Here is a 14,434-nt window from a genome sequence, read left to right as displayed (position 1 = left end):
AAAATTGTGTTATAATAATTGTGTTATAATATCGTAATTGCACTTAAAAAGCAGTATTTGGGCCAGCCATGGTGGTACAGGCCTGAAGTCCCGGTTTGGGGGGGCTGACACAAGGAAATCTCAGGTTGGAGAGGGCTGGGGGTGTAGCTCAGAGGTAGAATACCCCTGGGTTCAATCCTTAGTACCAAAAGAAAAGCAAAAAACGTTATTTGTGTCCTGGGTAGGATTTGTATTTTTACACAAATTGAAGAAAAAGGAATGTATCCTAACAGAGACCTTGTCAGAGTCTGATCTTTTTAATCTCAGAGCCAGAAATTTAAGATCTTTAATTTTTGGAGATATATATATATATATACCAGATCTATCTTTGTTTTTGCTTTCTCTAGATGTTTGTCTGAAAAATCACTTTACGGGTTTTAAGATACCATTTCATTCTGCACAGTGATGGCACTTTTAGGGTGTGAGTCCTTGGTTTTATTTTAAGCTGTTTACAAGCCAGTGGGCCTGTCCTACTTCTAATAATGTTATTTGAACTTCCTGAGAAGTTTTATGTTGTTTAACTATATGTAAAAAGACCTTTTTCCATGAAAGGTTTTTTTTTTGCGTGGTGATTACGGATGTGAAGATGCACTGGTTCCCCTTGTCTGCCTGTGATCCACAGTGCCCAGTGCCCCGCTCTGTTTACATTCATTCACATCTGGAAGCAAACGTGTGTCATTGAGCGAAAACCCCGCACCCGGGTCCTTCCTCCCCTCAGCCACGGCGTCTTTGCATCCTCTGGCGTCTGCTCTTCTGGCGTTGGCTATTGGAGGGCCTGCTCCACACGCAGGCGCAAGGCCCAGTGTCCAGCTCTGACCATCACTGTGCTGACCCTACCTCACATCTCAAGACCTGACCTCACAGCGTGCCTTGCCACCGCCTGCATCACTCCCTGAGGCAGGCGGACTGGGGATCCCAGCGTCCTGTGCACAGAAAGCCTGCCCCAGTGTGCCCTGCGCGGGCTTCCGAGTGGCCACCCCTGGCTTAAGGAGACGGCACCTCTGGCCGAGGATTGGAGAGGCCGTGCAGCCTGCCGACTCTCGCTGTGCCTGTGTGCTGGTGTGCCTGCGATGGTTAGAGTGGGCCCCAGCAGGCAGTCACCCTGCCTGTAAAAGAAAGCTGGGCCATCTCCTCTAAAGAGTCTCCCAGCATTCATTTAGTATTAGAAACACTGGCTTTAATAAAAACCTGGAATGGTGAAGTGGCCTTTCTAGGCTTTGAGAATTCTTGAAGTGTAATTGTTCTGTTCAGAGAAATTCATAGAATTCAAATAACAATTATAAAGGTCTGCAGTACTTTTTAAGTCTTAAAATTCTGTGGGATTCAGCACATTTTGAAATACTAGTAATTGAACAAAGTCCTCAAAAACTGTGCTTGCTTTTTCTCGTGTTACACTTGAATACTGCATGCTCTGAAGAGACCAAGGACTTCAGAAACACTGAAATAAACAGTCTTCCCGGTGCTGTGTTGTTGTAGTCCTTCTCGACCACACAGTCATCCCCACTAGGTGTCAGGACCAACAGGGAAGCCCCCTTTGTGGCCACTGGGAGCCCCTGTCCACCCGCTGTCCACCCACAGCCATTAAGCCACCGCGGCCACTTGGGCTTCTTTCTCCCCATCGCGTTGTGTGCTTAGTATGTTGGTTCCATGTGAGAAATCACAGGCCTCACGATACACGGGATTTATAGAAGACTCGGTGGGACGACACCGGAACGCACCGATACAAGTCACGAATGTTGGAAGTTAGTCATCCAGGGCCGGGCGTGGTGGCGCACGCTTGTAATCCACGTGCTTGGGAGGCGGAGACAGGAGGATCGCACAGGCATGGTGGCACACACTTGTAATCCCAACATTCGGGAGGCTGAGACTGGAGGATCGCGGTTTGTGGACAGCCTCAGCTACTTAGTGAGGCCCTCTGCAACTCAGTGAGACCCTGTTTCAAAATAAAGAATAAAAAATAGGGCAGGGGGTGTAGCTCGGAGGTCGAATGCCCCTGGGTTCCATCCCCAGACCCACAAAAGAAAATCATCCAGGCACGGTGGCTCAGACCTGTAATTCCAGTGCTTGGGAGGCTGAGACAGGAAGATCTCATGTTTGCACCCAGCCTCAGCAACTTAGATCCTATTTCAAAATAAATAACATAGGGCTGGGGGTGTGTCTCAGAGGTAGAATACCCCTGGATTCAATCTCGAATACAACACACACAAAAAAAACAGCACATACAATGCTTTTTTTTTTTTTTTTTTGCTTGTCTTTAGCACCTGGATTGTGCCCAGGGCCATCTGCCTCCAGGCTACATTTCTACTTTCCCCCACCTTTTTTATTCTTTGAAATAGGGTCTAGGTTGTAGAGGCTGGCCTCAAGCCTGTGATCCTTCTGTCTCAGCCTCCCAAGTACTGGTGTACACCACTACTCCCAGCACACAGTGTGCTTAAGAAAGACCTATGACCTCTTCAAGTACTGCCAAGAATTTCTGGCATCAACGTCACCTCTGTCTCAGCAGCACTGCGTTGAGGTGTACATTTCAGGCTCGTGGGACGAGGGTTATCTTCAGGCTTTTGTTGCTAATCCACCATGCCTGGTACAGAGCTGAGGTTCTAAATGGTAACTGAGTGGACAGCTGAGGCGAGCTAACCTTTCTCTTAGTAGCTGTGGCATGGACCAAGTAGTGGGCAGTTGGTCTGACCATGCTCAACAAGGCCCGCCGGCCTGTCCTGATCCAGGGCCCCGCCTCTGGGCAGCTGTCCCCGGCTGAGCAGCTGCCCAGCTGCCGGCTGCCGCCTGGTTTAAGCCTGGAGCCTGCGTGCCTCCTGGCATTGAAGGACTGCGTTGCTGCCTTAGCGTGTGGTGTGCATGGTAGAGCACTGCAGAGCGTCCGCCGGAGCTGTTGGGATACTCTGCTTATTTAAGGGTGTCTTCGTATGTTGCTACATACCACAGTAATGACCAAGTGCATTACATCCAGTGGCCCCTCGTGGCTGCTCTCGGGATGTGGAGGTGCTCCCTGGTTGTACACGCCATGCTTCCCCTGGCTTCCTGTTCTTGAACACTTTCTTCACAAGCAGGGATATTGCCAGGGCCTTGGGCTCGTGCTGGGGTAGCCCATCCCTGCAAGGAGGCTCTGCCCTGTCTGCTGCGCTTCCCCTCTTCAAGCCTGGTGGCGTTGGAGCCTAGTGGCTGTCCTGAGGAGGGGTGCCGCTCCTCCCTTCACACTGCATCTTTTCAGCTAGTTCTATCACAACATGTGGAATCCGAACACATGTGGGAGGGAGAAGGCATATTGGAAACTGAACCCCTACATCCTCAGCACTTTTTATTCTTTGTCTTGAAACTGTCTAGCCGGGTTGCTGAGTCGTCTGCCCTTGAACCTACAGTCCTCCCATCCCAGCCTCCCCAGTACTGGGATTGCAGGCATGTGCCGCCACGCACAGCTATCAAATAACATTTTCTAAAAGAAAAGAACTGTAATGAATGGATCTCAACATGCTGAATGAAAGAGGTCGGTCCTAGCCAGGTGCAGTGGCACTTGCCTGTAATCCCAGCTCCTGGGGAGCCTATGATGAAAGGCTTGGAGGTTCAGCTTAGGCCCTGTCTCAAGCTAAAGGGCTAGGGAGGTGGCTCCGTGGTAGAGTGCCCGTGGATTCAACCCCCAGTACTACACACGCCCACAAAGCGCTAGACTGAAAAGGCCACATGTTTTAGTAGAGATTTCTGGAAAACTTTTAGGACATAGCAAGATAGTGAGGTGCATTTATCTGAAGTTTTTAGAAAACGCAAAACTGAGCTAGGCATGGTGGTACATGCCTGTAATCCCAGTACTTAGGAGGTCGAGAAAGGAAGATCACTGGCTCGCAGCCAGCCTCAGCATTTAGTGAAGCCCTCCACAACTTGGTGAGGTTCTGTTTCAAAATAAAAAATAATAGCATTCGAGAGGCTGAGACAGGAGGATCGCAGTTCGCAGACAGCCTCAGCTACTTAGGCCTTTTGCAACTCAGTGAGACCCTGTTTCAAAAAGAAGAAATAAAAAAAGACTAAGCCGGGCATGGTGGAGCACACTTGTAATCCCAGCATTCAGGAGGCTGAGACCAGAGAATCTCAGTTCATGGACAGCCTCTGCTACTTAGGCCCTTTGCAACTCAGTGAGACCCTGTTTCAAAATAAAGAATAAAAAAGGGCAGGGGATGTAGCTCGAAGGTCAAATGCCCCTGGGTTCCATCCCCAGTACCATAAATAAATGAATAAATAAATAAATAAATAAAAAGATAACTCAGAGGTAGAATGCCCCTAGGTTCCATTCCCAGACTCTCAAAAAAAAAAAAAAAGAAGGCTAAAAAATACGGCTGAGGGTGTAGCTTAGAAGTACAATGTCCCTGAGTTCCATCCCCAGTACCATAAATAAATAAATAAATAAATAATACGATAACTCAGAAGTAGAATGCCCCTGGGTTCAATCCCCAATACCATAAAAAGAAAAGAAAACAAAGCTGTTGAAACAACAGGTGAGTGGTTGCCTGGGGGAGGGGGATAGCAAACGCGCAAGAGGACTTGGGTGGACAGCCCCGCACTAATCAGACTGCCGGGACGGGACACCACTGAAGCCAGCCTGCTCCTGGCGCAGAGCCAGAGCCTCCCACGTGGTGGAACCCGAGCCTCCCCATTGGTACCACCTGCAGAGCGCACAGCGATACAATGAGCAGTATAAATGTCAGCGGGCGGCCCAGGCGCCCGGAGGGACGATGGCAGCTGCAGGCCAGGAGCTGCCTCCCGAGGTGGAGAGGTTTAAGGCTGCGATGTTGCTGGGAGGTGTCGGTGACGCTCTCGGCTATGCCAACGTCTGCAGAGAGAGCAGCGCTGCCAGCTCCCTCCAGGAGGAGCTTCAAAAGATCGGGGGGCTGGACCACCTGGTGCTGTCGCCCAGAGAGTGGCCAGTGAGCAGCAACACGGCCATGCACTTGGCCACCGCGGAGGCCCTCACCACAGGTAGGACTCGCCACTCAGGGCCGGGTCGGGCAGAGCAGCGCCTGTGCGGCTCAGGCTCAGGGAGCGGGGCCTGGAAGGCGGCGTCTGAGCCGCCCTGTTACCTGAGCCCGTGGCTAAAAGGGGCACTTTAATAGGCACTGTGTCCCTGGAAAATCAGCGTGCCTCTGGATGACAGTATCACTTCACAGATCAACTTTTAAACAGTGCTTTTCACTTGTGGATTGTCAGCTAAGCCCAGCGCCCTGTTTCTGCTGCAGGGAAGCTGCTGGGGCCTCTTGGTTCCAAGCTGCTTTGGTTGGGGCAGGGGGACAGCTTGACTCTGCACTGCCAAGCCAGTCTTATTGTTCTAAATTTAGTTCAAAAGAATATAAAATATAAGTCAGTGTGAAATTGGACTCATTTACATTCTATTGCTTTGGCATTACAGTGTGTGTGTGTGTGTGTTCATGGTGCTGGGGATTGAACCCAGGAGCATTCTACCTCTGAGCTACACTCCAGCCCTCTTTTATTTTGTATTTCAAAACAGGGTCTCAGCCAGGCATGGTGGCGCATGCTTGTAATCCCCACGCTTGGGAGGCGGAGACAGAAGAATCGCGCAGGTTCAAAGCCAGCTGCTCTGGTTTAAGAGACCCTGTTTCCAAATAAAGTATAAAATGGGTCTGAGAGTGTAACCCAGAGGTAGAAGTGTTTCCAGGAACCCCAGTACCACCAAAAAACAAAAAAAAAAAAAAAAAAAAACAGGGTTTCACTAAGTTGAGGAAGGCCTCGCTAAATTGCTGAGGCTGGCTGTGAACCTGTCATCCTCCCATCTCAGCCTCCCAAGTGCTGGGATTATGGAGAATTTGGGGATTGAAGCTTAATTCCAATTAATTAAGGTTGGAACATCTGCCACGCTGATTTGGCTGGAGGTTGCTTACACATGGGTGTGCTCTAAGAAAGCGCTGCGCTTAGGGAGGGAGCACTCTGTCGGCGGCTAGGTAAGGAGCAGGTTGATCTCGGAATCAACAGGTTTTCTGTGCGTTTCAGAGGAGCCTTCCGCACACCACCTGCTCTTGAACCCTGCCGATATTATTAGTCTCATTGCATAAATAGGGGCTCGAGGCAGCTGTGGACTCTCATGCAATCCACCCCCATTCCTTCTGTCTGCTGAGAACTGCTCTGTTTAGCTCCCTGGTCACTGCGCAGGAATGCCATGGACGGTCCCTGAAGAGCTGGCCTGCGGGCTGGCGCATGTGGATAAGATAAGGAGTCACATCGCAGGAGGTGCTGAGGTGTCGCTCTGGCCTCAACAATGATGAAATCAAACGTTTCCCACTGCTGCTATTTGCAGCAGTTACGTGCCTTTATGATCTCAATGGCACGAAAATAGCCTTGTAGCAGCCCAGAGCTGCCAGGCACCCCCAGCTAGCAGCCTGCAGAGGGCATGGCTTCTGAAGCCAACTACAGTGTGCCTTCCCAGAGTTAGTGCAGGGTGCCTGCTGGTGCTGCAGTAGGCTCCCCGTGTGTGCAGACTCCCCGGGCACCCATCTGGCTGGGTGCCAACCCGTGCTACAGTAGGCCCTCCGGGGTCTCATTTCTGAAGCACGAGGGCGCTGCTCCCATCACACAGTGTCTGGTGCAGGTGTGCTCCGGCACTAGGCCCTGGGGACGGCCCACCCGAGAGTTCACCAGGAGCCTGGCTCTGCAGTGCCACGTCCCCACTTGCCTCTTGGGAGCTGAAGGCTGGTGCCGTGCCCCCGCCCAGCCTTCTGTCTTCCAGGGCCGCATGAGGGTCAAGTGGGACCACAGGAAAGCTTGGTGAACAACTAGGGGGCTGGGTCTCTGAAGGCCTTAGGCTTCCGAGGGTCAGCAGCTGCCCGTGGACTGTCAGGGCCACAGAGGAGCCTGGGAACAGGAGCTGGGAGGTGGGGACACACAACCAGCCCAGCCCGGCCTCCTCTCTGAGCCTCCCTGTCAATTAGAGCAAGCTGTGAGACTTTGAACCTTGGCATTTTGCTTCAGGGGAGCTTGACACCAGTGTTTTGCTTTTTCTTTGTTGTGGCGGGAGTCAGGTAACGTGCAGTACTTTCCTAAACTGACTTACCACTTGGGAGGCCAGGTAGGAAGTCAGGAAAGAAAGAAGTCCAAAGCTGTGGGCCAGGCGCCTTGGACTCAGCGTCAGGGGCGGACACGTGACATGTCCACCATGATGTAAACTAACTTGTAGTCGAAAGGCCCTGGCCGTATTAGTGAAACCGTGAACCGTTCTCGGTGTGAGAGGACATCTCCTCGAGCCCCATCTGGAGACAAGGACAGGAGCTGTGGAGGGTGCGACCACTCGGGCGCTGCGTGGCCCAGGGCAGGTGTTCAGTGTGGGCTGGCTCTTTGATGTGGCCCTGTCCCCGGGGCCTGGACTGCAGGCTTGTTCCCAAGCATTCCACAGGGCCAGGGGCCAGGGCACCTCTGTGGTAGACGCATCACCTCCCCTCGCCAGCCACTGGTGGGGTTCCCTCAGCTCTGCTCAAGTGGACAGTAGAGGAGCAGGGTGGCCGGTGTTCACCAGGATGGGATGGTCCCCACCTATCGGGTCTGGAGTCAGAGTGAGCTTGGAGGCCCCTTTGCAGGTGAACTCTCCAAATAGCAGCAGTGAGTTGAGATGGCCCCCAAGGCCTGGGGCTGGTGGCTCAGCAGCAGAGCACTTGCTTAGCATGCATGCAGTCCTGGGTTAATCTCTGGTACCACTAAAGAAAAGCAAAGATGGCACCAACCTGGGCATGGTAGTGCACACCTGTCATCTCAGTACTTGGGAGGCTGAGGCTGGAAGATTGCAGGTTCGAGGCCATCCTCAGCAACAGAGTTAGACTTTCAGCAACCTGGCAAGACCCTATTTCAAAACAAAAAAATAATGATGGCTGGGGGTGTAGCTCAGATGTACAGCACCCCGGGTTCAATTCCCACTGCCAAAAAAAAAAAAAAAATCTGGGCACGGTGGTGCACACTTGTAATCCCAGTACTTGGGAGGCTGAGACAGGAGGATCGCACAGGTTCAAAGCCAGCCTCAGCTACTGAGTGATGCTCCCAGCAGCTTAGTGAAACCGTTTCCAAATAAAATATAAAATAGGTCAGGGTTGTAGCTCAGAGGTAGGGGCCCCTGGGTTCCACCCCCAGGACCACACACACACACACACACACACACACACAAGGAAAGTTGGCTGTCAGCCGTCCTCTGCCCCCAAGCACTGTGTGCCTCTGCCACTGGAGGCTGTCCACGCTGACACCTGCCCACCCCTCCCTCCCCAGACTACTGGTGCCTGGACGATCTGTACCGTGAGATGGTGAGGTGCTACGTGGAGACCCTCGAGAAGCTTCCAGAACATCGACCAGACCCAGCCACCATCGAGGGCTGCTCGCAGCTGAAGCCAGATAACTACCTCCTGGCCTGGCACACGCCCTTCAGTGAAAAGGGTCAGGGAGCCTTCCTGTCCCCACAGCCCAGCAGGCCCAGGCCACCTGCCCCGCACACAGCAGTGGTGTTTCTGGTTCTCTACTGAGAAGCGCCTGGGAAGATTGGACCCCCGTCAGCAGGCCCTGCCGCGTGGGGTCTGTGCACAGGGCATGGCTTCCAGGGGCTCTGTGGCCGTCCCGGGCTGACTTGAGTGTTTTTTGCTGTATTCTCCTGAAGCTTGGTTTTTGCGACAGCGCCCAGGAGAACCACACCACTGAGTGCCCGTCTCCTGGTGCTGCGCTGTTGGCCGTGTAGCACGCGTTGCCCGGCTCTGAGCGGCCGCTGTTCCTCCTGGCCCCACGTCTGGTTGGGCAAGCAGGAGAGGATGCACAGTCAGCCCCAGGGAAGAGTCCTTCCCCCGAGGTCTCTGGGCCTGGACTCAGGTCTCACAGATAGGAGAAACACCCAGCTTGGGGGCTTGCCCTGGGCCAAAGCGTGCGCTCTGAGGAAATAGTAGGAACACTGGTGGGACAGGTGAGCTGCTCCGCAGGCCCAGGTAGGCTACTAAGCCCCACCTGGGTGCGCTGGAAGGAGCCATCTGAGCAGGAAGGCCTCGGGACCATCTCTGAGGTGCAGGACAGCACGGGAGCTTTCAGCCTCTTGAGAGGCTGAAATGGGAGGACCATGGTCACGGCCAACCTCAGCTACTTAAGGGCTGCTTCAACTCAGTGAGACCCTGTTTCAAAATAAAGAATAAAAAATTGGGCTGGGGGTGTAGCTCAAAGGTAGAATGCCCCTGGGTTACATCCCCAGTACTAAAAGAAAAAGTATTCCTGAACACTAACTTGCCAGAGTGGGGTGCCAGAGCAGCTCTGAACCCAGGCGTTCATCTTCTGCACAGGTTCAGGGTTTGGAGCTGCCACTAAAGCCATGTGCATCGGCATGCGGTACTGGAGGCCAGAGAGGCTGGCGACCCTCATTGAAGTCAGCATTGAGTGCGGCAGAATGACCCACAACCACCCTACAGGTAGCGATGGCGCCTTGGGTCTCTTTAAGCCTACAGAGCTGCTCTCAGGCTTCCCCAGAGCCCGTGGGATCTCCTTGGGCTTGCTGAGAGCCCGTGTGATCTCCCTGTAAGGAACTAGACTGGAAATCTCAGTAAACATACTGACCTCTGGATGCTTATTTGCTGGGGGAACCAGGTCATTTCTTAATCTTCAGCTTTGAACTAGGCGCGCTCCTCACGTGGCCCTGGGGATGAGTGTTCCCTTGGTTCGAGGGGGAGATCAGAGGGTGCAAAGCAGCCTCCTGGCCCATCCAGGGTGCTCAGGCTCAAGCCCGTGACAGCACGCTCCCGCCACCCCAGGCTTCCTCGGCTCCCTGTGCACGGCCCTGTTTGCCTCCTACGCGATACAAGGAAAGCCGCTGGTGCAGTGGGGCAGAGACATGCTGAGGGCCGTCCCGCTGGCTGAAGAGTACTGTAAGAAGACTATCCGGCACATGGCAGGTGAGCCTGGCTTCCTGGCAGCCCTGAGCGTGGAGACCATTCGCACTCAGCCCCTGCTGGCTCCTGGGTGTATTCCCCATGACGGAAAACCCTCTAGTCAGTTCAAGCAGAGCTTGGCTCCAAAGGAAGGGGAGCAGGACTCACCCAGCCAGGGTGCCGGGGTGCAAGGAAGCCAGGCCACGCCAGCAGCTGCCCCATGTCTGCAGACACTCTGACCTCAGATCATGGCTGCAAATGGAGCGGATGCATATTTAAATCTCCAGGCTAACACATGGTGTCGTTAGTGCAATGGAGAAGCCATGCGTTCCCTCGGAGGACCAGGGAAACCTGCCCACGTCCTACTGCCCAACCTCCACCAGCCTGGGAGGAGTGTGCCCAGGCTGCGAAGCCCTGCAACCTTGCAGAGGCCTGTGGCCCTGGGGATGTCTGCTCCAGGCACCATCTGGCCCTGTTACTTGAGGCTGTCACCTCTCAGAGACCCCAGGAGCCACCCCAGCTGTCAGTGGCTGCATCAGAGTAAGGCCCACGCAGTAGGCCAGGTGCACGGCCAGGCGTGGGGCCAGGACACCCACAGCCCCTTCCCGGTGCTCTGAGGGTCCCTGGACATTCTTTGTTATTCTTAAAGTAACTTTTGGGAATGAGGTATCGGATGTGTGGATGCGCGGAGGAGAGCCGGCAGGGTGGGTGGGCCTGGGCCAGGGCTGCTGCCTCTTCAAAGGCACCTGGGCCCCAGAGGCCATGGGCCTTGTGTGCTCTGGTGCTGGGCTCCTTCTCCACACGCCTGCAGCAGAGGGGCGCCCCCACCGCCCCAGGCCCACTCACCTCTGCTTATGCTCAGAGTACCAGGCCCCCACCGCCCCAGGCCCGCTCACCTCTGCTTATGCTCAGAGTACCAGGCCCCCACCGCCCCAGGCCCGCTCACCTCTGCTTATGCTCAGAGTACCAGGAGCACTGGTTTTACTTCGAAGCCAAATGGCAGTTTTATTTGGAGGAGAGAAAACTCAGTGACGGCACGCATAACAAAGCCACCTTCCCCGACAAGTATGACGCACAGGACAGAGACAAGGTGAGTCTGGCCCCAGCGGGCCCCAGCCCCCCGCCAACACATCCCAGCTGCTCACTGCCAGCACCTCTGCCCACCACGTGTGTGTACCTGTGTGAGTGTGTGTGTGCATGTGTGTGCACGTGCGTGTGTATGTGTGTTGCACCAGGGATGGACGGGTGGACAGACAGCAGCCTGTGGGCATGGGCCTGGAATGTTGGCTGGGTGCACACTGACGCCGTCGGCTGGGGCTGGGGCTCTTCTCAGGCCTATAAGAAGTGGAGCTCGGAAGGCCGAGGGGGCCGTCGGGGCCACGACGCCCCCATGATCGCCTACGACGCCCTCCTGGCAGCAGGGAGCAGCTGGGCTGAGCTGTGCCAGCGGGCCATGTTCCATGCAGGTGAGTGTCCCTCAGCCCGGGTCACGTGCAGCCGCAGCGGGAGGCTCTGGCCTCGGTGTGTCTGTGCGCGTCTCCGGCTGTGGGTGCGGCCTGGGCGGCTGGCAACAAGGACGGTATGGGTGGCCTTGCTGGTTAGGCTCCACAGGCCTCTCCTGCCTGCCAGGGGCCTGCACCCCACTCCTCTGGGCTCAGCAGTCACCCCTACACGTGGCCGCCAGAGCTCCTGGGTCGGTGCTGTGCTTAACTTCCCGATGCCCACGCTCTCCTAGCAGTGCCTCCTGGTGAGGTTGCTGTGAGATAAACCAGAGGTCAACAGCAAACACCCACTACCTGCCTAGCACAGATGGCACTCTCCGTAAACCCGAGGTTGCTGGTACCAGGTCTGCTGAGATCCGGCGAGCCCGCCCGCTGGTGGAGTTGCTGGCCAGCTGGAGCTCAGCTCTGAGCCCTGGAGAGAGAGGCCCAGCCGGGAGGAGGGCAGAGGGCTGTGGGGAGCCCTGCAGAGGAGGTGGTACACACAGCTGAAGGGGCTGTGTGGCAGGGGAAGAGAGCAATGGGTGCCAAGCTGGCTGCAGGAGCCAGGGTGGGCTGGGAGGCTGGCAGAGTCTGGCAGAAAGGCTGGTGCATGGCAGGGACCCAGCTTGACCTGGTCATCGTCCAGCGGGGTTCTCCGACCCCGGCCCTGTGGCAAATGCACCTCTGTGATCCCCCACCCCCACTGACAGTTCCACGTGGCCAAAGCAGCCTGCCCCTCCCCCACCTCTCCAACCCCAGCAGACAGGCCCCTAGGACCAGACCTGCGCTCTACCATCAGGACTGGAAGTGGGGGGGGGAGGGCCCCAGCCCCACCTGCTGCCTGCTAAGGACGCAGCGGGTGTCACAGCTTCCAGGAGGAAGCAAAGGACAGCCACACCTCATGCCGTGGCGAGGTGGCCCCGGGTCCTGCTCATGTACCTGTATCTGTGTTCATGCACTGCTGGAGCCCACCCTGGCCCCAGCCTCCCTCCGCTCAACACTGCCAGCCACATGTGTGTGTGTGCGCACATGTGTGTATGTGTGTGCCTGAGTGTGTGCACATGTGCCTGTGTGTACCTCAGTGTATGTGTGAATGTGTGTGCCTGAGTGTGTGCATGTATGTGCACGTGTGTGCACATGTGTTTGTATGTACCTCAGTGTATGTGAGTGTGAATTGTGTGCTTGAGTGTATGTGTGTGCACGTATATGGCTGTGTGTGTCTGAGTGTGTGCACATGTGCCCTGAGTGTATGTGTGTGCACGTGTGTGCCTGTGTGTGCACATGTGCCTGAGTGCATGTGCATATGCATGCGTGTGCTGAGTATGTGTGTGCATGTCCATGAATAAGCCTCCTGGAAGGTGTCTAGGACTCAGACGCAGTGTGGGAGTGGAGGCCACCTGGGAGGAACCGAGCTCCAGGGTTCCCAGCAGAAGGGCCCTGCCAAGCCTTAGCAGTTGCAGCTCGGTGCTTTCTTATTTGGGAACTGGCAAATCTCTAAGGCCCGTGAGTAAAGCCCTAAGTGGCCCTCATCAAGCGACCTCGATTTACGGTTGTTAAAAGTGCCTGAGGAGGCGACATGCTGCACACATCTGCAGCTCTGACAAGCGGTGCAGGTGTGATGGGCGTGAACGCAGTCCAGGCTGTAGGTGCCGTGTGGCATGGTCTGGGCAGTGTCCCCAGGACACACAGCAGAGCGCGGCCTGGCCCTCGGCTGCAACTCTCTCTGGCCTCCCCTGCGCCCCTGTGTGACACTGGTGTCCCTGCACTGGCTGGCTGGCCAGGGGGAGGCGGAGCCACCAGGGGCCCAGAGGCCTCTGGGACAGGCACAGAGGAACCACCTGCGGGGTCCAGCCTGCAGACGCCTGTGTCTGCCGTTGCAGGTGAGAGTGGAGCCACCGGGTCGATCGCCGGCTGCCTGTTCGGGTTGCTGCATGGCCTGGAGGCTGTCCCTGCGGGCTTGTACCAGGAACTGGAGCACAAGGACAGACTGCAGGACGTGGGTGCAGCCCTCTACCGCCTGTCCACGGAGGAGAAGTAAAGCCTCTGCCACCCTCTTGTGGAGGGCCGCCCCTAGTGTGTACACGCGAGTAGCCTCGGGAAGGAGGGCAACCAGGGGCTTCCCAGGAGAATCCCTGAGGATGGGCCTGGGCTGCAGTCAGATGTTAGCTCTGCCCTCCTTCTCCCGGGCTCTATTTGTGTTTGAAATGTGTTGTTTCTCCCAGGAGAGCATTTTGCCTTCTCTCTCACAGACCTGTTGGCATGGCCTCAGGTTTGCTGCACTGACCCCCCAAATACAGTGCTACCAAGCCAAGAGTCTCTTGGGCGATGGGTATGTTTTATTCAGCCACTAAACGAATGCTGTCTACTTGCGGAGAAGGCCTGGGAGCGATGCCTCCTGCGTTCGCTGCATCCTCCCTGTGGTCCACATACTGCATGTCATGGGAAGGTCTTTGGCCCCTGTGGCACTCCTCCCCAAAGGCTCCCTGGCAAGGGCCCCACGGGAGCCTGGAGAAGGGCACGTGCTCCTGTGCCTGGACTCACCAGGGACAAGATTGTGGCTTCTGGCGTGAGTCAAACCGCAGGTGGGATTGCAATCGTGCTGTGTGTGGTTGGCCCTTGGCTGGCCTATCCTTTCACTTAATGGTGTCCTCTGGGGAGAGCCTGTACCCTGAGCAGAAAGGGTAGGCAGGTCCCAGGCTCCGCAGAGGAGCTGGCCTATGTGGAGGTGTGGACTGGGGCAATCGGCTTGTGTCCAGAATGCAACCTGGCTCCATGGGCTGTGCCTGCTTTTGTGGGGTAGTTTGGAGTGGAGGTGGCGATGCCTCTCTCTTCTCCTTGGGGTGCTTATCTGGTGAACAGTTGGATGGGTGGTCCCTAGACAGCCCTGTCTCTGTGGCATGGCCTGGGCGTGGAACTGCTTCTTAGGAGAGAACCTCACTGCCATGGTGGGCAGGCGCAGCCAAGTGGGTACAAGAATCCGTAGCATTCTCCTCCAAGCAGGTGGTAACCAAATGTGTGCCTGTGGAG

At 55.6% G+C, this 14,434-nt stretch overlaps 1 protein-coding gene across 1 annotated transcript; it reads left to right on the top strand.

The window, feature by feature from the left end:
* Positions 1-8,330: 8,330 nt before the first annotated feature.
* Positions 8,331-13,445, top strand: ADPRHL1 (ADP-ribosylhydrolase like 1; the record flags this gene model as incomplete). Its single annotated transcript, XM_080689662.1, has 6 exons — positions 8,331-8,463; positions 9,345-9,470; positions 9,810-9,950; positions 10,889-11,016; positions 11,260-11,392; positions 13,288-13,445. The coding sequence occupies 6 exons, from the start codon at positions 8,331-8,333 to the stop codon at positions 13,443-13,445; spliced, it is 819 nt and encodes a 272-aa protein (XP_080545788.1).
* Between the last annotated feature and the right edge of the window lie 989 nt (positions 13,446-14,434).

This window comes from Muscardinus avellanarius, assembly GCF_963383645.1.
Source record: "Muscardinus avellanarius genome assembly, chromosome: 2".
Classification (NCBI taxonomy): Eukaryota; Metazoa; Chordata; class Mammalia; order Rodentia; family Gliridae; genus Muscardinus; species Muscardinus avellanarius.
This window is presented reverse-complemented; position numbering and strand designations above follow the sequence as displayed.